This window comes from Xylocopa sonorina, chromosome 1 (assembly GCF_050948175.1).
Source record: "Xylocopa sonorina isolate GNS202 chromosome 1, iyXylSono1_principal, whole genome shotgun sequence".
Classification (NCBI taxonomy): Eukaryota; Metazoa; Arthropoda; class Insecta; order Hymenoptera; family Apidae; genus Xylocopa; species Xylocopa sonorina.
Window position 1 is genome coordinate 10,488,285 of NC_135193.1, and position 26,200 is coordinate 10,514,484.

Below are 26,200 nucleotides of genomic sequence, written 5' to 3' on the forward strand. Positions count from 1 at the left end.
TGAAGAGGCGGACATCTGTTATTCCCGTTTGCAAATTCGATTCGAGTCCATTTCGTGACGCTCTCCATCCTCGTTTCCTGAGTTCTTGTTCACGGTCGGTGCTCGTTAATCAATGCCAAGATAATATGGAAGGAAGACATAATGGCGGATGTATGTGAATGGTGCATCGCTGGGCTGATACCTTCCACGGAAGTCCGTGGAGCAGATGTTGAGGAATGGTCGAACGTTAAGTATCCCGGGGCCGGATGACGTAGTCGTAACAATGTTCGACCGTACCCAACACCCGTCCGCTCGCCACTTTCATACGTGTCCGGCTAACTTCGTTATTCATTCAGTGGACAGTTCGAGTCCGGTTTCGCGGATCGACTGACCGAAAATAATTAGAACCGCCGCTAACGCACGGTTGATCGCGGCGTCGCTCTTCGAGTCGCGCATAATAACATCGAGCGGGGAATAAAAAGCGCCGCGGGCTAATATGATTATCGGATTTCGATAGAACGCTCCGGTTGCGGCAGACAGAGTGCACACGCACGCTCTCGATCGATACGCCTGATCGATTCGAAGGCGCGCCATCGACGAATGCAACCCCCCCGATCGTTTCCGTAGTCGCGAGCCCACGGAACCGTATATAACCCTCTCTCTGTACCGTGTGCCGTGTAATTTTCGTCCTCCGCGCCACTGTTTGCTCGTAGCCGCGCGCCGTATTATTGCGTCGTATAATGACGACGTTGACTTCCGCGCGCGATTTTCGTGGAACCGTTTCGACCCTCCGTGCCGATCGATCGGCTAAATCGGGTCTCGCCGCCGGTCCCTCGGCCAGCGGCGTTACTTTCAATAAGCAATCTTCTCTAATGTTTCTCTTAGCGAACGGCGAGGAGGGCGACGGTTCCCTCGGTTGCACGAACAAACGAAGATCGTCGGGCGAAAATAAGGCTGAAACGGGCCAATCATTCGGCGGACCGGCTACGTGGTCTTGATTTCGCGTGCCGCGCCACAGTTTCGGTCGCTGAATTCTCCTGGTGAACGTCCTCGAACTTCCGTTACGAAGTGGCTTCTTTTCGTCACTTTATCGGAACTGGTCGATACCGTCGCGTTGGCTGTTGTTTGGAATTTATTAGGAAGGACGCGTTAAATAATGTATGAACGCTAGAGGGATTCGAAGAGGGTATTAATTTCGGCAAGAGCACGGTGTCGCAGTGTGAATTAATTTTCTATAAGCGATTTAACGTGCAATTTCACTTGCATTAATTCCCTGTAAGTGATTTCGAGGCTGCACCGGATACATGGCGCGTCGTACAATTTTCGGGTTTCGATACGTACCTCGAATAGACACAGTCCTCGATCCGATCAAAAATTTAACGGCAATTTCGCAATGGTTGATTAATGGCATTTCTTTCTCCCTGCATAATGAAGAACAGGGGAGTACTGAGAATTAATTACTGGTATGTAGCTGCATTTTGTCCTCTCATATTTCCGTTAGACCGTTCTGCATTCTGATCATTCGTTCATTATAATATGCTAAAACTTCGGGCACCGGTATTATCGATAATAATGTGAAATTCCAAATCCAATATCACTACGCCCAGTAATCTCTTTGATAGTACCCACTCGAGCATTACCTAACTATACTAATTCAATAATGGTATGCAGTAAGTCCGCAAAGCATTTTCTTTTTTACAGTGGCAGGTTCCAGCGCGATTAACATTTATTACACATTTCCGCTAATTAAACGTATTATAATGCCTCTCTCGCTCGCGCGTAACTTGCGCGCAGCGGTGTACGCGTGTGTACCGCGATCATCACCGAATTCCTCAACGCCTTCATCAGTTACCGTTTTAAATAGTTACGCAACGTTAAACGCAGTGTCATACATCACGAGCCGTGAGAGCCGAGAGTCGTCTAATGCCACTGTCGGACGAATTCCCCTTTAATTTATTACTCCGTTGACGTCCAACCTTTCATGCGAGCTCGCGGGAAGCACCTACGCGTCTGAAATCTTCTTACGTGCCGGTATCACGAGCTTCGCAGCACTCGCGAGAGCTACGAACCCGACAAGTTCGCACCCCCATCCGCTCGCGTCCCCCGTTCTACCCTTTACATCTCGAGTAGTTTCGAGGGCAAAGCTATGGGATCGCGCGGGCCTTAGCTCGCGATAGCGATTCCTATTTTTTTTCACAATCTTCCCGCCGGACCGTCCGTAATACTCGCGTTACCCCGCCTTCGCGTAAAGGCTGATACGCTTGCAAAGTGTTCTCTTCGGGAGATACGAGGGAAAGTAGTTCGTAATTCCTGGAAATTATAACTCTTGGTCTTTTCCCACTCCTCTCGAATGTCTAACGCGCGTACACGGTCTCGCGCCGCGGAGAGTGATTCGTCCGACTTCATCACTCGAAGTTACTTACCAACTTCTCGCCGCATGGAGAAGTGCGCGAAACAAAAATTTCCCACGAGGCTCATATTTTCTTTTTTATATTTGCGCGCGAACTTTTTGAAGAGGGATCGCTTTAATTGGTTCGAATGGAGTAGCCTGTGCATCTCCGCGAGAATTAAAAGAGCATCGAATGCGAAGTAAATACGTATTAAACCGTAATGGGCTCGAAATGAGTATTTATGGGCATATTTCCAATGAAAGTTTACGGTGGTAAACTGTAACGCGAGCTTGTTTATGACTTGCTGCTTATAAAATATTATGCTACAAGATACGCGACAACGTGTTATTACCGTGTCTATAAAAATCTGTGCGGGTAGAATGGAAAATATCTAGCGCGTATCCCTTGTCGACCGATCGGACTCCTGAATCAGTAGCGATGGTCAACGATTGGACCACCTTTTAAAGTCGAGCCTCCATTCTAAACGTCCCATAAGTTAGATATTCGTTTCAAACCTATCGTTAATGTTAATGCTATTCGTTTGGTATTCAACGCTTTTTGAACTTTTATCAAAATATACATTTATATATACGGTGTCGCTTACGAGAAGAGAAACGCGAGCGAAAACTTTGCAGGAATGAATAGCGCGTTGTCGAGGAGCACGGCGAAGGAGCAAGAGGGAGAACGATCGAACGGAAGGATCGCAAAGCGAACAAGAAATCTCACAAATTAAGCTTGAGCGGTACAAGAGACGAAGCTTTCCGACCGATAGGATTGGCTGCAATCTTCGACAAGGCAATCCGGCGGACTCGTAAATTTCCTGGAACAGTGCGAGCCGAGCCTAACAGACCCCGACTGTCTCGATACCGGTTGGCCACAATTTCCCGGCGACATGGAGATCTAATTCAAGAAATTTATTTGCCCGATAAACTGAAGGTGTTTTCAGCCGGATCCTCGAAACGTTCGTCGTGATTCATTAGTCGACGGACAGCTCGGAATCGTGCATGGACGACGCGCTCGCAGAACGGTTTCTTTCGAAAATTCCACCCGTTCGCCCTCTCGCCGTCTGCAGCTTCCCCTGCCATCGTCCCTCGGTATTCGTTACCGCGAATTATTGCATGCGCACGGCAATTAACGGGACGAAGCTCCGAATAAAAGGCTGTTATCGTTTCGCGATAAATTCGAGAAGTTTCTTAAAATTTAACGACACCCCATTCAGTTGGTCCCGGTTATTAACACGGATATTGGTTCCCGCGTGTCACGCGTTACCTCTGAACGACGCGCACGATGAATCACTCTGACGCTGTTACGAAGACACCGAGCCGTGTCCACGGATCGATCCGCGGATCGATCGACAAGCCTCGACGACCAAGTAATCGCGCGATGCTCGCAAGAAGCGCGTATTAAAAATTCCTATCGCGTCTCTGCGGTGTCATTGCGCTCGTTCATTGGAATCCGCGCGATAACCCGCGGGTCGTCGCGCGCGCGTCGCATGATCATCGCGCGGCAGCGTATTAACTTCGAGTATTGAGTACCAACCAGTCGGGTGATGCGAGATGATAGAACGGAAAACAGCGAAAAAAAAAGAAACGCGGCGGAGAATAAATGAAGCGGCTTCGAGACGGGGGACAGAGATGGGACGCAGGCGAACGGTGAAAACGGAGGCGAGACCGAACGAAAAAGAGGGAGGCAGGAATTTAATTTGGACGAATTCTTCGGCACTTATTATTGGATGGGCTCGCGGCGTATGGAACGCCGCCAGGCGTCGCTTGAACGTCCGTCGCCGAGACGACGGTAGTTGCGACGGGCCGCGTCGATTTCTGCCGCTCGCAAACAGCGTCGGACGTCGAGCATACCGCGACGCGACGGTTCGGATCGTTCTGCTGCCGGGGTTGTTCCACACGGGCCCTCCAGGCGTAACAGCCGGCGCGCAACTGAGCTTATTTGAATTCCAGATTGGATTAACCGTCGGATTTGGATAAATGAGGGGATTCTATCAGTTAGCTGTTCGTGCTGGCGCGGGGGATTAGCTGCATAGATGAGAATCGGTCTCGTTTCGGGTTCAGCCGACCGATGAAAACTTCCCTGTCGCGCGGCATCGCTATCCGTCATGTAACGAGGGGTAGCGGACGATGCGATGCGGAGGAAACTTGAAATTGAAAGGAACGATTAGAGAAAAGTCGGGCAGCTGGTTGGGCGTTCAGAAAAAAAATTGTTGGAACTGGAAAGCGAGGACGAAAGTAACTTTTAGACTGGACGGAGGTTGGCAAAAGACCCGCGAACGAGGTAAAAGCAGTAGCGGAACTGTATCAGCTGGATCCTCGAGTTTAAGGCTGACAGTGGCTGATATATGATCGCGCGATTCTACTGTTTCGGTTGGTTCGCGCGACCGGACGTTCGCCATGATCTCTCCCATGAAATATCCTCTTTGTATCGCGCAGAAATCATCTAACAACGGCAAGAACGCTTGTATCGCGGCAATCTAAACTTGCGCGAGCTCGCAAAAAAGATCGAAGTTTAAATACTTGCTAGGTTTTTCTTGGAAAGATTAAACTGCACGGCTCTTTGGCCCACGGTCCTCGGGTAGGTACAAAATGATTCTCAAGCGTAGCCGAGCAAAGTAACTTTCCGGGTACCTTTTCATCAAACTCCTCGTCGGTGCTTTCACTTTCTTCCTTTTTTCTCCCGATTTCTGTTCCGCCGGTTTTTTTGGCCGTGCTGCAACGGCTCGCGAAATTCCTGTTGCTCGCCAGACGTAGCGTGTGATTCATCGCCGTAATCTATTTTTTCCAGCCCCCTGCCCCTCTCTGTTCTAACGCGGATACGATTCGTTGTTGCAGCTCCCAACGTAAAGCAGAACAACGCGGAGGTCGACGACTCGAAGAACGAAGCAGACGGGTCTGGCACGGCCTTGGTGCAATATCCGGACAACTTGAACCTCCGCGATCTTTACTACTACATCCTGGCGCCTACTCTCTGTTACGAATTGAATTTTCCCAGAACGCAGAGGATTCGGAAGAGGTAAGCAACGATAAGATGAATTTTCTTAACAACTCTGACGGCTCGCGGATTTTCTTTACGAGCGACCAACCCCGTGTGGCAGACTTTACTGTACACGGGTACGTTCTAAAATTTCCCCCATAAAACGGTTCAACTTCCTGGCCCATTATTTTTTACGCCTCCCTACGGGAATTTAAGGAGTTAATATCATTATCGGTCCATTTTTACTTTAAACGCCGCATTTTTGCCAACTATTTCACAGAATCGATATCCATTACCCGAAAAAGTAGACGTCAAATGAAATTACAAAGGGGGCTAAACTTTTAACTGCACTTTACGAGGCAATCGCGCAAGATCTAAAGTAGCTTTCAGTTCTAATCTCCCCGGACGTACACATTTTTCTACGTTCGTACCTGGATCGCGCCCACGTAAGACACTTCCCGAAAAAGTTTCGCCCCCGTTCCCGGGTCTCGATCGGTGAAGCGCGCTTCCGTCTTTCCTGCGACGGCGGGGTAGGATGGGACGTACGTAGAAGGGGGTGGAGGCAAAGTTGGCGAACGGGAGTGTTCGCGGAATTAGATTTAAGTGGGCGCTATTGTTGGGGAAATATAGAGAGCGGGTTACGTTTGAACGGACTCTCACCGGGGGCCAAGGTGATGTATTCCTTTCCGTGCATCCGGCCCCGTGCTGTCGATTGTATCCGGGAATCGTGGGGATTTTCGTCCGGGAACATTTTCGTACGTTTCGCGCGGACGTATTTCGACGAATGCGTACACACAGCCCCGGAGTTCGGGAGTGCATCGAGAAAGGAAAGTCGAGCTGGCCGACATTTCTTGCCACCGGCAGTTGTCGGCCCGCGAAAATCCCCGGGACGAATTGCGACGGAGAAAGAAACGTCGTATATCTCTCGCGATTCCCCTCCTCGAGTCATATTTTCGGATTTACCATGGGCGAGCTCGTGAAATTTTTCGAACGTACACCGAGCGCGCATGATAACAGAAATGTAACCGTCCTGAGTAATACGTGACGTGACAGCCACGATGTCTACGTGATGAAACGAAAGCCGTATAGAGGAATTACATACATTCCCGACCTCTGATACGATTCCGTTGAAACGGCGAAACGTTTTATAAAGTGTAACGTACCAAAGTGTAAAGCACCTTTCGTTAATCTGCGCAGATTTCTAATTAAACGAGTGCTGGAGGTTGTGGTCGGCTGCCAAGTGGTGATGTCGCTGTTCCAGCAGTGGATGATCCCGTCCATGAGGAACTCGCTGGTCCCGTTTAGCGTAAGTGTTTCATTTGTTCCTCGAGCGATCGGAAAATCTCATTACGGCTGGTGAACGTGTGTAGAGCCACTCGAAGACCCCCCCCGTACATCATAGAAAACAATTTTCCACTTTTCCTATCCGTTCTTTTCCCGCGCCACGGATGGATGTTCTGTCAGCGGTGGTAACGCGGAGCCATGCATCACGCGTTTATCCCTTTTATTCCCTGGTCGAAATAAATAATAATCTATATGGTTCGATACATCGACGTGGCCGTTATTAAGAGGGCTAATTATTTATAGCGACGGTCATAAATAAGAGCGGGGGACTAGCCACCACCGGGTAACCGGGAATGGGTTCTAAGATAGAGGAGAGCCGGTGAGCAGAAGTGTAATTTGGTTTCGGCAAATAGGTACGATCAATCTTTCTCGTAATTCCCCGACTGCTCTAGCTACGATACGCACAAATATATGACCGACCGACCGAACGAACGAACCCCCCTTTCGCCCAGACCTGTTCCAGCCAGGCTCTCGCAAACCCCCGGGTGGCTCCCGTCCAGAAAATCCACCCGCCGCCACCCTCTTTCGTAACGATGCGTTTCTACGCACGCCGCGCAATAATGCCCCTGACGAGCCATCAGTTTTTATCTCGCGCGGCTGTTACGCGTCCCATTCGTTCCTCTTTTTGCTGATTATATTTGACAGGTGGGATCGTTTGTTAGAAAACGTGACCGTCGCTCGTGGGGTGGTGTCCCACGGAAAGTTCGCGCGAATTATACTCCACGTGTTTCGGCCGTGTTGTTACCCATGGCGACGCGGCCGACCGTAATCAGGCCGGGACTGTAAATATCACGGATAAGCCGGCCGGACAATTTTGGACGGAATGCAAGTTGGAGAATACCCGCTACGATTATAGCCGTTATTGTCCCGTGATACACAATGGCTGAGGGGAAAATAACGTCCGTCTGGGGAGGACGATAAAGTTAAACGAACCCGCGACATTGACGGACGACGCTGCTCGATAATTGTGCCGGCCCTTCATAATTCCGCGGCGTGCCCCCCCCCCCCCCCCCTTGTATTTGCATATATCGGGGATGGGGATGGGAAACGGTAGTGGAACTCGAGATCACCAGCTCGCAATTAAGCTCGTTCGTTTCTGTCGATGGCTCGATTTACTTCGCCAGGTTACTCGTTATCGAACGGCACGAGCAACGTCTCGCTGTTCGTGCCCGCGTTATTTATGCAGAACCGAGAAATCGAACGGCGCGCTGTCAGAAAGTTGGAGGGCGGAAGTTAACAGTTGCTCCCATGCGTCACTGGTAACCAGGGGTCACATCAACCGGCAGAAAGAAAGTGAACGCCGCGATGTCGCGAAATTATTTATCCATCTGGCGTATCGCGGGCACGAAACGGCCATCGCGATAAAGACAACGCGATGTCGTGCGCGTAATGAGCCCCGTGCAATCTCGCGTGCGCGTGAAATTAACGTTACGCGGAGCAACAATTGCGAACGAGGCAAAGGGGACAAAACTGGCAAGTAACGTACCGACGTTGTCATCGCTTCTCTCTCTCTCTCTCTTTCTCTCTCTCTCCGCCCCTTTCTCCTCCTGATTTCGCTTTCACACGCTTTTTCATTCGATCGTAATTTGTTCTTTCCTTCCTTTCTCGTTCACCCCTCTTTCACCCTCCGCGATCCGATGACCACGCGCAACTCTTTGTCATCGGTTAGCGGTTGAATCGCAGACGTTCCAGTTCATTTCCATTCGTTTCACCGGGTAATTAACAATCTGACATTTATTCATTTAAACCCGTGACATTAATTGAAAAAATCCAACCACGCTGCGGTTTTGATTGTTCGTTAACGAGGGGATGAATAGTTCCGCTGTCAGCTGGTGCACCGGCGGCAGAAATTTCCCGCGCGTGTTCGCCAGCTTCGTGGATTTAAATGGATCCTTTTACGCGGACAGTTTTAACCACGGCTGATCCGCGCCGGACATCCGCGGTTTACCACCTATATCCATAGATAGCCGTGTAATGTAGTCGGCCGCTATCTCTGCCCACCGACATTGTTAAAAGCTGGAAATTTTCGGACCTTCTTTGTTTTCAATGTTTCATTACGCGTACAGTCTTTCCTCAAGTATCGAAAAATTCGACGCGATACGGATAGCTAATGAGAATTAATAGATTCGAGCGTGCCTGATTAAACCCACGGACATTTATGGTTCGAGTTAAAGACAGTTCTGTCGATGCTGCTCTTAAGAATTTCCTGGATTATTCAGTGATATTAGTAAATTATGCAATCGTTCAGGTAGGCGGAAATAAAATTTCATTGCGACAGTCTCCTCGATTTTATTCTTGGAGACTGGATACGATCGAGAATCCAGCTAAACTGATCATATTAACTTTCAACATTTAATAATGTATATTAGAAATGGAAGTATTTGCATACAAAATTCATTCTCCTAAAAATAACGTTCCTGAGAAGGCAATATTTTTTTTCTCCGTCAATCGGTGCAATATTCTCGCAGTTTCATCGCGCGTGAACGAGTGGCAGATTGGTCGTCGTAAGAGCGTCAAAACGTTCGCAACGTTCGCATATTGTCGCGGCGCAAAAACAAGACGAAAATGGGTCTCGAGCTAGCGTAATTAGAGTGCGAGGAGCGGTTGGGGTGGATAGATACGGGTATCAGGTCGCGCGATTCATGGACACGGAGGAAAGCAATATCTGCGAGATCGATTTCTTCGCGTTTCCCAGCCCGGATGTCGGCGAGCGTTTCTCACGACAGTGATAGACCATCGCGAAGTAGATCGAAAGACGGAGACGTTTTCCCCTGCCAGCTGGCCGGCCGATCAGCGACGTGACTGTCGTCCTTGCCATCGTGATTCGCAATTATCGAATCCAATTTGTCCCGCCAGAAAGGCAGCCGAGATGGCCAGGCAGTGAAAAAGAGGGACGGAGAGGTAGACGCGGAAAAAGACCGGGCGGGGGTGCACGATCGAAGATAGAGAAAATGACGCGGCGAACGGCGTGGAAATGGATAGAGAAAGAGCTCGCCACCCCGGAATTAACTCTCGCGCACCTTGCACGGTAATTACTTTGCGTTCGATCGACGTCGTTCGATTTGCGATTCCTTTAGAACCTGGAAAAACAAGGCCAGAAAGAATGTTTGGTTGTACCAATGGTTTCACAGGGATTTAGCTCTTTCCGTCTGTTTGTTTGCCTTTGTCTGTCTCGAGTCTTATGCTTGGTGGGAATCTCGGACGTTCTCCTACCGAGAGCAATTTGCTCGCGGTTGAAAATCCCCTCGTGCTACGCTTGGCAGGAATTGTCGTCCGTTCAACGATCGACGGGTAGTCTCTCTTCTAGCCTGGTGAACGTAGCCACTTACGTTGATCAGTGTTCACGCTTAATAATCGGTGGACGAGTGGCTGAAACCGGAAAGGGATCGCTCGAGAAGCACCTGGCAAGGGGAGGGTTGAGAAAATGGTAGGGATTATATAATCGTGGATGTTTCGCAAGTTCTGGCAGACTGTCTTGGCCGAGGGGCGGCTCTTGTTGTTACCAAGTTCTGTAACCGAGTGTCTGGCTCTAGTTGTTCGAGGGTGCGCTTCCATTCGGGGAAAAGGAAAACAAACGCTCCGCTATGGTCGAAGTCACAGTGTGAACTGAACTTTTTGAAGTTTGCTCGTTAAAATATGTGCGAAACTCTCGAGTCTGCCGCTATTTAGAAACGTTATCGCCGCATGATCGTCGCGATTCGAACTATTTCTATTCAAATGGTAATTTATGTTCGATTCATGGCTACCGTCCTTCTGTACGCGATACAAATTTACTTGCTCCTTGACCAGCTTCCATTGGCGGACCGTTGAATGGAGTTTGCAAAACATCGTAATCAGTATCGAAACCGACGCTGAACTTGCCGTTGCGGCTATCAGCGGCATCGACAAACTTGTTATCATTAATTAACACGAGAGTGGCTTCCGAACGAGTTTCCATTAATAAACTTCTCGCTCCGCGTAGGTGTTAGGGCTTCCAGGAACGGCTCGTTTCTTCGCTTCGACCCACTACGCGTACGCCACGTACGCGTACGTATTTTATTCCAATTAATTACTCGCGCATAGCGCCACGTGTTTCCTATCGACGGTCTATCGCGTGTGAAAGTGTCGTAACGCGATCATCGGTTCGCCTGGGCTACTCACTTAATCAGCCTTAATCGCCACTTTATTCCTTGCATGGTCCACGTTGTTCGTTAGTTAATTTCGCCGCCGCTTAAACGATAACGAGACCACTGTCTTTCAATGGATTCTCGTCTGCGCGGTTGGTGCTCTCAGGCTATCAATTTACTAATCCCTTCGTCCGTCGACTTTGCAAAAGGTACGCGATAGATCGGTCTTCGAAGGATTTCGAACCACGTTCTAAACACGTTTCCGTTTCTTTCCGAACGCTCGAATCTCCTCGATGGCATGATTTTCTCTGAAGAGTCCATGCATCTTAAATTAAAATCGACACCAGAAAGATTGCTCGATGGTCCGTGTTCGCGTAACCGTGATACTTGACCGGGTTGCTGGAGGAACGCGATACTAATTCAGCTTACAACCCGTCGAAAATTTGCTCCCGCTGGTGAAATGCAAATGGCCGGTAGTAGGTATCGCCTATCTTTCACGACGATCCACCACACGGGTGACTTCACACTGTAGGGCAATCGACCGATCGAAAGGTGACGGCGGGGTCGCGTCGAGCGTTGGCTTATCGGCTCGACGACTTGCTACTCCTTAAAGGGATGAACGTTTAAAGGATTTTCGAGGGTGCTAGAGGGTGCATCGGTATGAACGGGGGAGGAGGGCGAATGGGATGGGTACAGCCAGTGCAACTTGGCTGCCTTGCACCTTCGAGGCCGTTGACGGCGAAACGGATGAAATATCGTATCGATTTCCCATCGTGAATGCTCGTAAACTCTCCCTCCCTTCTCCTTCTTCTTCTTCTTCTCCTCCTCCTCCTCCTCCTTTCTCTCTTCCTCTTCTTTTTTTCCTCCCCATTGTACGGAATCTTCTTCTTCGGAGACCGTGAATGCACACGGGTCAACGAGCAGTCGAGCGAGAGAAAAAAAAAAGGAACGCCGTGTCCGACTTTTCTGTACGTCGGTGGCTTTCAAGCAATGTTTTTATTCACGCCCCCTCGCCTCTTCGACTTCCTCTTCCTCTTACCGACTGTGAGAGAGCGCGCCGGCGAGCGTCGTCACCGGAAAGGTATTTTCACTGTGTCGGATATTTGTCCGATCCCATCTAAAAGGCGGAACGGCGAGGGCCGTGAGTCGAACTGGCAGAGGGTCGATCCGAGAGGTGCGATAGGTAAAAATATTTCAACCCGTTTCAGTTAAGAAGTCGACACTTTCCGCTCGATCGACAGCCAAGATTATCAGGAATCGAACGGCACCCTTGATAATTTCGCTGTTGACGCGTCAGCCGGGAGGCGCTCGTCGTTTTCTCGACCAGACACTATTTCCTGATACTTTCCGTGTCGGAAATCGAGGTCCTGTTCGCTCGGTCGTTAACCGAGTTTCATGAATATTCCTTTCCCCATTGGACATCGAGTAACGACGGACGAAAGTATCGAAGTACCGCCCGAACGTCAACTGCGGAACTACCCAAGACGCCAAGACGCATCGACGGTATCTATCGTGATATTGTTCGTTCCTCGTGCTTAAAAGATGATTGCGACGTGTTAATTAGTTGAACGTCCTATCGAGTTAACAGAGTCGCTATAAAATTGTCAGACGAAACGGGAAGAATTATTACTATCGTTGCGCCGCGAGGGGAATTCAATTACAGACGCGGCTTTGCGATCGCCGAAAAACAAATCACCCCGTCGATCTTCCCTCGCCCCTGCGGGAGGAACCCATTCCTCTTGAACCTGTACGGCTGCCTCGGTTGTGACGTTTCATAATGACAACAGCCGGGAGAATTGATTCGGCGAGAAATAAGAGGGCAGAGAGCCAGAGGGTGGTTTTCTCCACATCGTTTGCTCGGGCCAACATCAGACACGACCCTCCACTCGAGATTACCCCTAATTTTTCTGGCCGCGAGTGACGGAACGAGATGAAGGGAAGATAGGTAGAACCGCGCGTGCAGACCACCGACACACGCGCAACAGATCCCCCACGTTCCACGGGCGAAGGGGTTAGAGCTCGGCCTGTTCCGACATTGCGGGCCACGCTTGGAATTCAATTCGACGCCGGTGAATCGCCGGTATCTCGAGAGCGTGCCCGCGACAGGAAAAGGTGTTCGTAGATGCAAAGTCGTAAATCTCTGGCCGCTAATTGAAACGATGTCGAGAGAAGGAAACGATAGTTCTCGTTCGCGCGAGCACGAAGGAAAACGGTTTTCTTCGTTCCCCGCGATTCCTTCTCGCCGTTCGTTTCTTTTTTCTCTTTGGCCTTTCATCGCCGCCGTTCAAAACTCCGACGGGGGGACGTTTATAGTTTCCACCGCACAGAGCCGGCAAAAAGTACTCGTTCCCGATCCGTTCGAGGTGGAAACGATATTCAGTTTCAGCGGCGTAGACAGCGTCGACCACCGCGTCGCCTCGGTGCGCTCGAGTTACGACTGCTCCTCGCAGAGACTTGAGAGCGTTCGCGTTTTCGCTCGAGACGGCTTATTATAACCCTTTGTACCCGGTAGGGCTTCTCTCGCGGAGGTTTCTGGCCTTTGATCCGACGGCCGGAGACGATCGATCCCCGCGCGACCAAAAGGCTGAGAAACTGGAAGCGGCTGAGGGGCGGGACCACGGAAAGAATGAGCTCTCGGTGTCATCTATGTACGTGAGCTGGTTTAAACGGTGCTCGGGCGAAGGGGGTGCGCGCAGTCGAGAATCCGCGATACCGTTCTGCTTTTATTTTCACTTGGAACACCACTCGACTTTCCCCTTCCGTGCGCGCACGGTGACTCCACCAGCGGCTATTCATTCGCGCTGCAACCTCTCCAGCCGGTCAAGCACCGTATCGACTGGGAATAGAAACGCGATCGGTCCGTGATACAGTCGGTTTTTCGGGCAAGTTCAACAAGTCCTTTCTCGTTTCCGGGATCGACTGCGCGCGCTCCTGTGTGGACGTAATTTCTTTGCGGACAGAGTCTTTTGTGGACGGGCTCCTACAAAAGGAGGTTTTGTTGGCGACCCTCGGCCACCTTCAGGCTCGCACAATTCTAAGTAGAATTATGTTGGCAGAATGCTCCGCGTCGTGATAATTAAACTGTCGCGGAAGTTGCGATGCATCGTCGCGCGCGTCGTGGTGAATTAAAAAGGGCGAGAGCCAATGGATACCGATAGTTAAGCCGGATATTCATGAAAGTCATGCATTATTTTACGGAGCAATAGAGATGGTAAAAATATAAAATACTTCGAAGCACAGACATCCTTTGTACGACTAATTTTCCACACCGAATAACCGTTCGGTAAACTTGCTGGAATTTGCCGTTGAATATTTTATTTTCTACAGAATTTTTTATCATCATATTCCCCCCCAGTAGCAACGAATATTGCTGTAGCTAATTTAAAATTCATAATACGAAATTGATGTTACCTATCGATTCTTTTATTATGCATGCATTTCCGGGACAACGGGGTAAATTAAAAATCATTTACGACGTCATTTTTACGGGCACGCGTTCTCGTTGCTAACGTTCCTCTCAAATTTAATTCCCTACGAAACGAACAAAAACTATTTCACGTTATTTTCACATTTCGTTCGCCGTTCGTCCATATTGCCGCGTATACGGGCTATTCCGCGTAGCAAAATTGTTTCCCCGGATTAAGTATTAAAACGTTTGCGGTTAAACGGTTCAACGTATTGCTTAATGCGACGCGTTCCCATCAGCGAGCAAATTTATGGGCCGAAATAAAGCTGCACCCCCGTCATTGTCAAGCATTCGCGCGTCGAAACGATCCCGCGAGCCGTCGATTATCTTATTCCCGTAACTCGCATCCGTCTGATCGATAGGCCACCTAACATAACCGTCAGCCCGCGGGGCGTTTCACAATCGCACCGTTTCCGGGCCACGCGGGTCTACTCAAATTAGAATATTATATTTCGAGTTTATAACGAACGTGCATCAAGCGCAGTAATTACGAATCCCAGGATGCACATAATTAGACATAGTTTCGTTTTAATCCGCGAAATGTCTGGGAAATTGCCGCCTCCTAAGCGGAATCGAATGATACTTCCTGTTTCAATCGCGAGCACGGCCAATTTCAAATTCCTCCGGAAGTTCTCGCGTGACTTTCCCGCAAAATTTTCCATCGGACGAGCCGCAGCGGTCCACTCGCGAAGGGGTGGCTATTTAAAAAGTTTAGTGCCCCGCGCGCGCGTTGCAACTGTGCGCGAGTAACGCGGATGGTATCTGCGTGGCGAAATCGACAGGAGGCCTTTTAGGTATTTATTTGTAAGCCTGGGTATATAAGCACCGTAGGTTCTCGTGTTGTGCCATTCGGGGAGACCTCGACAACCGCCACTTAAGCGGAACGCCGGAGGGTTGGTTTCCTTCCCCTGTATTCAATTAGTATACCGCACGAAATATCAATTCCATTGCTGGAAAGCTCCTTCGACGTTCTCGAGTTGGGCGGGGGAATAAGAGGATACTTTCCAGCGACCGCAAGTACTCATCGCGCCCAGTTACCGAACGCTGTTAATCCATGGAAGTTCCTGCACTCCATTCGGTTTATCAATTGCCGTTTTAATCGTCGCGCAATTTGCATGCCCTTTACGCAACGTCAGTATCCCGGCCCCTGTTAATAGAAAACCGGTGCATTTCTAACTTTAGACGCATAATTATCGGACATCCTGTAAAGTATCGAGTCCCTCTTAGAAATGCTTCGAATGCTTTTATCATTTGCTCGTTACGATACGTATGTACATACTAAACGCGGCCTCTAAATGGATAAAAGTATCCGAAGCTTTTACAAGCACATTTTTCTTTATCATCCAGATTTATTATTTATGACGCATCAGTATATGACACGTGATTCGCGGAGAGAACATATTCGTGGCATTATGTTTTCATTGGAACTGGCAACAAATGCAGTGCACGAGACGTGACAAATTTTATGGGTATAATTGGGTTATTTATACCGCAATGAATAAATATAAATACTAATAACGTCACGGATATGACAATACCGATATTTTGTTCGTTTGTCAAATAAATACGGTTGATTTTGTTAAAAATGACAGAGAAAAAAGGAACAAAGGATATCTCTCGGAAAGAATTCGAACATACAGCGGCACTCTGAAACGATTCAGTTGTCCCCCGTAGCCGCGACAAATGCGTATTTCCGATATTTCCCAAATATTAAATCGGACGAGCGATTTTCAAGCGCTCGTTTCGCAAAAGCGTTTTCGAACTTGCACGATTGCACTTACCTACGTCGTTGAACTTGCAAGGATCACCCGGGCCCGTCGATTATTTCGATGTTTTAATTACGCACCGGCCCTGTTCGTCGTTAATTATTGTGCAAAAATTTTCGCACGAATTGGCGAATCCGCGCTACATATTCCGCAGCCCCGAGTCCAATTAGGAACTTTCGTTCCACACCCTTGTTTCATACCGGATCCCTACGCCCACGCCCAACTTCCAATTCCAGCCGTATTTACCGCTTACGTGGGCTTTCTTCGAATTAATAATCGAACTTCGTTTATTTTTCAGAACATGGACGTGGCGAAGGCCTCCGAGCGTCTGCTGAAACTGGCCGTGAGTACAATCCAATCCAATCGAGAACAAGGCAGGCGCGCGCTCCCGACCGGAAGTACTAGACTACTAGACATATTAAAAATGGAATTAAACCGACGATAATCCGTATTTTTCGCTCCGTCAAATTTCGTTTGTACGCGCCGGAGAAAATAATCCCTCGAAGCGTTCCTTTTGTTTCGAGGGATAATTCGGAAAATGTTTGCCTCGGAAAAAATTCCACGCGAAATCGTCGAACGCAGGAACTCGCAGAGTCTCGTTAAAATTACCGAACTCTGTCAACAGAACGAAATTCTGAGGTTAGACGTTAGCTAATTCCTGTCGAGGGTCGCGTCTTGTAACGGCGGAAACCTCGGCAACGCACGGCGGAAACCCCCACGGCACGCGTGTGCGTAAGACATCGCTGCAGTTGTGCACTCCGCGGAATCTCATCCGGAATCGTTCGACGACCCGTCGAAAATCTCTCGGATGGGGAGCCTCCGAGCAATATTTGCGATTTCAATCTCCTTTCCCGTCGTGTTCGCGAGCTGGGCTGCTCGCGGGGGAGGCGTCGTTCGATCTACCGTGTCACCGGAAACCGTGTCGTCGATAAGTGTGCCGCTTAATACAGCAGCAACGTTGCAAATCCTCGAATAGACGGGACGGAGCGCTTCAGTTTCGCCTCTGACGGAACGCGGCGTGTTACAATGGATCCTCGAAACTTTCGCGGAACGTACGAATTCATGATTCAACTCCCGTCCCGTGTACAGTTGCCCGTGCACACGCCGCCGCCGTCGTGTGAATTGCATCCACCCCCGTAGAACTCTTAGCCTGTCGTTTCTCCCGCGTGACAGAGTTTTCCGGTAGCTCGTGTTCGGCCTATGACATCGATGATCGAACGCCGGAGGAGGGTTATTGTGCCTCCGCGTAATAAGCGTTTCTACCCCTCGAAAGGGTTGCCGCGTCGATCCCGGAAATGGTAGACAGTATTTTCTGCTCGATTCTTAAACCATTCTAGTGAGAATCGTGAATGTTAGCTCATCTGGGGATGGAATTTACGGTACGCATATTTTGCGCGCTCTTTTTTACGCGTAGTTCAGTCGAAAAGTTGGGGAGCATTACATCGCGAAGGATTAAAATCATAATCGCACTTTAGAAAGTTTTAGCGCTATATGGGATTTAACCTTTTGCGCTCGTACGGCGACTCGCACTCGCCATGTTTTGCGTGGCAACTCGAGCCGCTGAATTTATGCTGAATTTCGTTATCTTCAGTTGATAGAAGCGAAGTATTGATTCGCGAATAGGTCCCTTAGGCTGTTTATGTCTTCGGTTGGAAAGTGACATTGCGACGTAAAGTGAGGATTAACACGTTCACGCCGGCGTGACCCACCGGTGGGTCACACTTGACTGTTCCGTGGGGCGGCGTGACCCACCGGTGGGTCACACTTGACTGCTCCGTGGGGCGGCGTGACCCACCGGTGGGTCACGCGTTTTCAGAAAATCAGTCGTTTCTTCAGACGAACCACTTTCCTCCAAATCCATTTTATCTATTGTTTATAAGGGCAAAAATTCAAATATATTCTAACCGCCTCTGTAGAAGAAAAGATAATTTTACCTTCGCAATAAGCGAGTTCAAATTTGCAACGATATTGCCCCGCCCCACGAAGCTTAACGCGATAAGACAGTCCCGCCTCACGCGGAGAAACGTAGATTTTCGCCCCGGCGTGAACGTGTTAAGATAAGATTGCTCTACGATTGTAATCCTGAATACGACGTATCTAGCTACGTTAGTACGGCTTCGACGATCGTAGCGAGCACACGTGTCGCGAAATTTTCCACCATTCGTTTGAAAGTTTTAACGCGAGTTTGATTTTTAATTGATCAGAAAATTATGTGGTAGAGCAAGTGTAAACAGTGATGCTGTATCGGGTGTGAGAAATAGAAAAATTAGAGTAACGGACAGTGAATCCGGAAGTAGCAGCGATGACCCACAGGATTCTCGCAATTCAGAATGCTTTGGTAAGTGTTTAGTAACATGTCACACCAAACGCAATTACAGAAATCCGATAATTCTTTTTTCAAAATGTAAACACAGATAATATAACAAAATATAACACTTTCGTATGTTCTATATAAATGCATTTACGCGCGAAATCGTCTCGAGTTGCAGCGCGGCCCGACCGAAAAAGTCGTCGAGCGCAAAGGGTTAACATTTCCCGTTGCTGGCGAAACAAGCCTGTACACATCATTAAATTAAAAATGCTCGGCAAAATAATTCTTACGTGTGCGTGTTTTCAGCGTTTTATTTAAAGAATAACGGGTGGATGGCTTTCACCGTCCCGTCGTTCTATTCAATCAGTTTTTTCTAGCTCGAAAACGCTTCCGACTGCGAAATCGCCGGCCACGAACCCGACTCTTAATTCACTTCTAGCGTATTCTTTGTCCTCCTGCGATTGTTCCGCGGTACCGATGCGTCAGCAGCGTGTCACCCAAGCGTGAAACACAGTCGCGAAAATTCGAGCAGCCCGCTTGCCTCTCTCCTTCCCTCGAGGGTGTCGTTCGTTCGCGAAGTAGTGGAGGCTTCGCCATCCGGCCTCTCTGTATGGATTTTATCGGATTTCGAGCGGTAAATAACCGCGTTATTCCATAACCAACGATGGAGACTCGCAAAACGCAGCTTCATAATTTGACAGGTAACATTTGCGGATACCATTAAAGCCGCAGCACCAACGCGCGCGCACCCCGCACCCCTCTCTTTTTCCCGGCCCACCCCGTTCCCGATGCTTTAATTAAAATTTTCACTTCGAGTTTACAACGATAACAGGATATAGTCGTGTCTGGCTCGCCGAAAGGGGTCACTCGATGCGTAAAATGCGCGCGGTAATACGCGTGTCAAAGGAACAACGTCCATCAGCGGGGATAAAAACCATTAGATTAATTCTGTATAATGCAATATCGCGGGCAAAACAACGACGGAGCCCGGTGAACCGGATGGCGTGTCGGGCCATAAAACCAGGGCCCGGTGGTCGCATTAATGGAAAGGTAATCAGAAAAATGGATTTTCGAGTTGGTCCTGTCCGCAACGTGTTCCTGTATTAACGTGAAAGCCGTGCGCCGAGGTAAAAACAAGTACTGTGCAAATAAGCAACCCCCTGTCGTCGATACGGGCGAGGGAATTTTTAAATTCCATCGGAAAAATCGTGTACGCGTACGAATTCACCATCCATAATGTCGCCCCCGCTGCGTTAGCAGCGTAGTCGCGCGCATCTAATTTACTGGACAATCGGACTGTTTAACATCGTTCTGTACGCTCGAAAAGCTCGCGCACTCTCGAGGACCGACGCCTTTTCACGCGAGCGTTCTCGTTTACAGTTCAGGGACCAATCGAACGATGAACGGACGATCGATAAATGAGAAAGACCGATTGGCTCGCGCGGAAGAATACATACCTTCGTTTAAGAGCGGGGTAAATGCGGATGATCGGTCGCGGGTGAAATTATGTCGCGTATACAGGGTGATTCGTGACAAATGGTCTTATGCCCTTGTTCCCTTGCAAGATCGAAGATTCGCGAACGTATCGAGCGTTCCCCAATAATTTTGAAGCTCGAAAACGCACGTCGTCAACTCACGTTACATTCAACACGGTAAAAGAAATCAGAAAACGGGCACGAAACGCAAAGTAGGACAAAATTTATCGCGTGTCTAAGGAATAGCGTTCATAAATTTTCATGGATGTGCATCGCGAGATGTGCGACTGTTCCTTTATAATACGTAATTTTCGCCCCCTCGGTGGAGTAAGAGCGGTTTCCATGCGATAGTCGCACGGTACTTAGCCACGCTGCAAACGAGGATCTTTTTGACGGGCGAGCGTGTCTTTCTTTCATTTTTGCGAGCAAGAAGAAAGGGACGGCAGAGCCGCTTTGCGCGTTAAAAAGACGCTCAACTGCACCGTCGTGTTTAAGTATCGTGCGGAAACCACGGACGCGAAACCGGGCCGCTAATGGGATTCAATCCCATTTAAATAAACAAATGAATAATTTATCGGTCGGACGTCATTAAAATGGCACCGTTCGAGGGAACGAGCGCGGCGATCCTTTCCAGGAGAATCCACCCCGTGTATTTATAATCCTCGCTTCTTCGCCGTATTGGAGGCATTCCGCCGCGAGGTCCGTCGAAGCCGACGGCGCGGACCGGCCGATCCCATTCGATCGTCGTTACTCGTGCTCGTTATTCTCTCGTTAGTACGAATGCTTCAGATCGAAACTAGCCAGCCGTAGTGTTTCGATCAGTGAGCCGGACTCGGTGAACCGAATTCAATTATATGACTTGCTCCCAAAACGACTACCGCGAACGCCCGCCTGGACCGTGTATAATAGCGCCCCATTCGCCGTTGGTCGCGTTGTTGGTTATTCGCGATTAAAGCGCCGCGCGGCCCGAAAGGCCACGCATCGCCGGGCTTCGTTAGCAAAATTTTTGCCGGCCGCCAGTTAATTGGGAACCATCCTGTCATTAATTATCGACGTCTGCGGCCGCTAGTGCAAACAACAATTCCGCCCCGGACTCTCGTCGCGCGCAGAAAATTCTAATATTACGCGATCCCGGTCTACCGATCTCGCGGCGATGGCGAGCTTTCCCGATGGAACGAAAGAGGCAATTTTTTTCAACGATCGAACGGATCGGTAACAACTAAGAGCCTCGAAGAACGATATCGACGCAAAAGAGCGTTAACTGAGAAATATAAGTAGCTCTCAGGGAGCGGTTCCTCGAGGCGCAACGGAAACCTCTACGTCCAATCTCATAAGTCACGCCGCGAGAAAGATTGTTCGTTCTCAGGACCCCTTTTCTCGTCCCCTCTTATTCTCCGTTCTCCCTTAAGAATGGCTCGAAGCGGGTAAAATAATTGTTTACCGATCGACCGCGGCGAAATCGGCGAAAGAGCGAGAACGTAGCAGAAGCGAGCGGCGGAGAGAGAGCCTCAGGAAGGAAACCGAGGAACAGGGGGGCTCGCCCACTTACGGGACGCACGGCGTCTCATACTGCGACTCCTTATTTTCGTTTACACCGCAAATAACCGCGGGGATGGTCGCATCGACCACAGGGCCACCACCGTCGTCGGTTAATTGCGGTTCTTATATACGAACCTACGCTGAACTTCGAAGACAGAGGACGATGGTGCTCGCCCAAGGAGATCGCGTCGAAGAAGGGAAAACGCTCGCAGGAAACGAAAGGGGGAGTGGGCTAAGGGTTGGTCGCGACTGCAATGTAGGACGAGACTTTAATCTCGTCGTAATGGGGAAACGCAATTTTCCTGCAGTCCGCTGCCAACGAGGTCGTTTCCTTAGATCGATCTGCTTTATACGAGCGCGTTCCTCCGTTCCGTCCACTCGTTGCTCGTTTCGGAATCTCTTTGACGCGCGACAGCCCCTCCGACGAAAAATAAGAAAGAATCGGGTGAGAAGAACGGCGGAGGGAAGGGACACGCGAAAGGTGCCCTCTTCGCTCTTTTTTTACTTCGAGGCCGATCTTGTAGGTACAGAAACGCGGCTCGTCACGCGTCAGACTGTAATGTGTGCTTTATGCGCGTACACGGAAGGAACAGTCGATCGATTTCCATCAATAATGCGGGCGTACTGGATCCAGGAATACGACGAACCGGGGTCCATTGAATTTCCGATATGTACTTACCCGTGGCTGAACCGAATATGGACACGACCCTGAACGCTGGTATTGTTAAGCAACCGCGTAAAAAGGAAGGCCAGAGGTGACGGACGGTATGCGCGAGAACCCCATTGTTTGTCGTATTTCATCGTAACATTAGTTCGCCAGCTCAATTTGAAAGCGTTAATATTACCTAGCGCGTTTTACCTTTGAATTAATGGCAGCGCATCCTGAGAGCTACGCAAGAAATGGCAGCCATTATTGCGAACCCTCCCAAAAATGGCGCTCGACATTTTTCTTCTTGATATTTCATCTATTATCTCCCCCATAAGAAGCACTCTGTCGCTCTTTCTTTCGAATTGTATATTTCTAATTTTCTTAAAGCAGCGAGTGACGCTGCTTTAGGAATTTCGAAGGAACTTTTTTCCAACGGCACCTGTTTAAGCGTAACCCTTCCGGTTGGCATTTCGTTAAGTCGCTGATCGATATTTTCCATTTTCCTCTGAATTCTTGCTAGGCTTCACTTTCGTTCTGCTATTTTTTTTCCCTCCGCCCTTTCTCTCTCTCTCTCTCTCTCTTTCTCTTCGTTCACCTTTCCTGACTACCCCCTGGGAGCACGTCACGTAGTATTTACTGCAGCGGCAAGGTCTGTGCGCGGCTGTGTAATCTAGCGAGGGTAGTAGCTGTTATCGTATGAAGAACGGGATGTAAGAATAACAATCAGGAGCGGGAGAAAAATTGAACAAACTTTATAGACGTCGCGTCGAGATGACGGCGAAATTGCCCGATCCTTTAACCTTGTCATTATTTCTTCGCCGGCGAACACGATACCACCGACGTCTTCCTATCAGGAATCGATCTTCCCGTTCTACTGTTTAAGCCACGGGACGATCTCTTGGAAAAATATTGCTTTAATAACGGTACAATCTTCGGTGCGCTAATATTTGATACGAAACGCTGAAGCTGAAGGGCTAGCCGTGCTCGAGCGTACCGAGTTTCACGTAATAGTGATTCGCTTTTCTTTTCATTAAGCACATACTCGTTACACACCTTCGATACAAATATACGGCGATCGTACGAGACGGGAAGCAATTCGCGTATCGAAACTGTTGATCATCCTCTCTTTCTCGTTCCGCGTCGCGTACAAATATCGCACGGGTACCAAACGATTTCAATTTGGCCGGCAAAGGCGTAGAAATCGAGTTATGGAGGATTAATAGGAAAACTTGGTTGCTACCAGCCGGCTAAACGAGTCGTGGAAAATTCAAATTCCCGCCGGTCTCGAACTCCGTCACGTCACACGGCAAGATTTCTCCCCCTCGACGGGGAAGCTCGAGTCGACGGTGGAAAGGCGTTTCGCTTCTAAGATAGCCCCTGGCCAGGAAGTCAAGGCTCGAAGTTTACCCGGACGCTTTTTCCTTTGTGGTATCATCGGTTCGCGTCTCAAACGGTTCACCAGGATTTTATCCCCCTCTAGCGGCACGCTCCAAACCCCCCCGCTGCCTCCTGCCCCGCTGTCGTTCCGCCCGTTTATTTTCTTTCGAGCGGCGGCATGCCAGGGTAAACGAAATTAAAACGTCGAGGTAAGTTTTTGCGGAGTACGTGGACTGGTCGCGAGGAAGAAGCCGGCAATAGCGAGACGATGGCGGTGAAAGGGGTTGATGAAAGAGGCGAAGACAGAGGCCACCGTTCGTAAAGGAAGGCGTATACTACGGTCTCTTTTCATAAAAGTGCCGCGAATGCCTGCCGGCGAAAGAGACTTGACCTTTGTGCCTGGCAACATTATTAAGTCCTTTGGCGCGCGTAAAGGGCTGCCGGAAGCGGGCTGCTGCGAGGATGCTTCAAGGGGGAATTAGGGGAGACATTCGGAACGAAATAACTTCGAAAATTCTTGGACGAACCGACGGAATCCTGGTTGACGACGTATTTCGATGCAATTTTTCGGGACACCCCCCTCGAGTCCATCGACTCCGCGGAACGAGAGTCAACGAGACGTAACGTGGGCTCTCGAGCCTGGAATTACCTCTCGCCCCGAGTCCAATGTAAATAACACAGATAGGATTCTCCTCCCCTCTCTTTCCTTTTATCCACCGTGTTCCGCTAGTTCTTTGTCTCGCCATTAGCAGGTCATTTTAAATATTCGAGAACGCGCACCAGCCACGATGTTCCCTTGGTAGTTACGTTTCAACGACTATCGTATTTCCTTTCTCCCGTCGTTCCTCGCTTCGGGTAGCGGAGCCCGCGAGAGTAACATCGGTTAAGAATTACGCGAAATTGCCAGAGCCGCCCCGAGGCTACCGGGAATGGAATATCGAGAAATGTGAATTCGCCGCGGATTAATAAGTCTCGCCTAGACGAAGATAGGAAGGAAAACGAAATAAACCGGCGATTGTCTTAGCCGTCGGCTACGCGCTGGTTATTCGCGTGTTTTCTGCGTTCGCGACCCGATGGAGATTGACGGTAATAAAAATGGAGACGCGACGCAGGTAAACGTTCGCCATCCGGTGCGCGACGAGACTACACCCTGTGCATGACCGATCGAGCAACCCTCGAAAGCCAAACCAATTAACACCGCTTTCCATAAATTACGAAACTTCAAGGCTGGAGCGCGCGATTAGTATTTAACTTCATAGACATCGAATGATTAACTTCCACGGGGATTTGATTGGTTTAGTTTTTGCTCGGTCCTACGTAATGACGTAATTGAAAACTTTGATCGTTATTATATATATATATATTTGTCGCTGTTGGGTGTTTTGCAGATACCGAATCATCTGGTCTGGCTGTGCTTTTTCTACTTGTTCTTCCATTCGTTCCTCAATCTGATGGGTGAACTGTTGCATTTCGCCGATCGGAATTTCTACTGCGACTGGTGGAACGCGGATAACATCGACATTTTCTGGAGAACATGGAACATGCCTGTGCATCGATGGGCCGTACGGTAAGTGTCGTTGATTCGATGTACTCCGCGTTACGATACGCTGGGTCCCGATTGTGTAACAACCAGCTTCCATTTGGTGGAGTAAACGATCCCCGCCCACGCGCACCCCTTGCAACCAGATCGAAAAATGCTAGCATAACAGGGTAGACCGTAGATTGCACCGATTTAGAACGGCGCTATCGTTTACGTTCAGTTTAGACGACGATAACCGATGGTAGATTTCTCCGTTTTGATTCCATCTTTCGAGCAAATTGGTAAAGCGGCTAGAACGATCGTATTATATGTATTTTTAGACATTTGAATGGAAGACGAAGACGATCTATCGGCGATTGGTAAAAGTAATCGACGTTGCATTCATGTTCCACATAACGGACGTTACTTTTCGCGACTCGCGTTGATTGGCAGCCTCCATTAAATCGTCCATTTAATCCGCGGATAAACCGGAATGCAAACACCGGTTGCTTAAAATTACTCGAAACGAAATTTTGCCGGCGAAAACCAGAAATGCCGCCGCATTTGCAATTCTCCCACCTAATCTCAATCCACCACCGTTCCCACCATTAGCGCCGAAGCAAATGTTCCGTCTAAACGAACGCATTAGACTAATTCGACCGAATCTGCGAGTTACCTTTTCACACTCCACCGCGAAGGAGCCGTCGGAGAACGGTAGGTTTCCCCCGCGCTTTGAATAGCGCCGGTAGCCGGCGCGAACGAAAGGGGATGAAGACAGCGCCGAGGCGCGGTAAATAGGAGGGTAGAGAAAGTAACGGAAAAGAACTCGGCTATCCAAGCCGCGAGTCGCACTTTTGATCGAGCTTCTTTCCGCCTAAGCGGCTAAACTTCGTTAACGAGTGTGCCCCGTTTTAAGGAGATTTAATTACAATTTTCGCGAGAACCAGGCCCTCCTGTCTGCCCTCCGAAAAGGAAGAGAAATTTCCGTGAATCAGAGACTCTCCCCCGGCGCCTGCACCACCCAACATCTCCCATCCGTTTACCGCCCCTTTTAACCCCCGTGGAAACTGCTGCGCGCGGCTAATTGTTTTACCTCTCCACCTCTACACTCTTCTCTCTTTCTCTTCGTGTACATATGTATATGTACGTATGTACGAATGTGTGCGCGCGTGCGTGGGTGTATGCACACATACTTGTAACTACCGCCACTCTAAGTAGTACTTTTAATGTCGGTGTAACTGGAAAGGGTGTCGGCCGGCGGCTCCCTGTTTGAAAACTATTCTGCCGCGAAATGGAA

At 49.3% G+C, this 26,200-nt stretch overlaps 1 protein-coding gene across 1 annotated transcript in view; it reads left to right on the forward strand.

Annotated features, from left to right (window-relative positions):
* Mdy (diacylglycerol O-acyltransferase) overlaps positions 1–26,200 on the forward strand; it is a 98,379-nt gene that overhangs the window by 58,454 nt on the left and 13,725 nt on the right. Inside the window, exons 7-10 of the mRNA XM_076906872.1 lie at positions 5,210–5,390; positions 6,549–6,657; positions 16,332–16,376; positions 24,773–24,951. Of these exons, the coding sequence (XP_076762987.1) occupies positions 5,210–5,390; positions 6,549–6,657; positions 16,332–16,376; positions 24,773–24,951 (514 nt within the window). The remainder of the gene's footprint in view (positions 1–5,209; positions 5,391–6,548; positions 6,658–16,331; positions 16,377–24,772; positions 24,952–26,200) is intronic.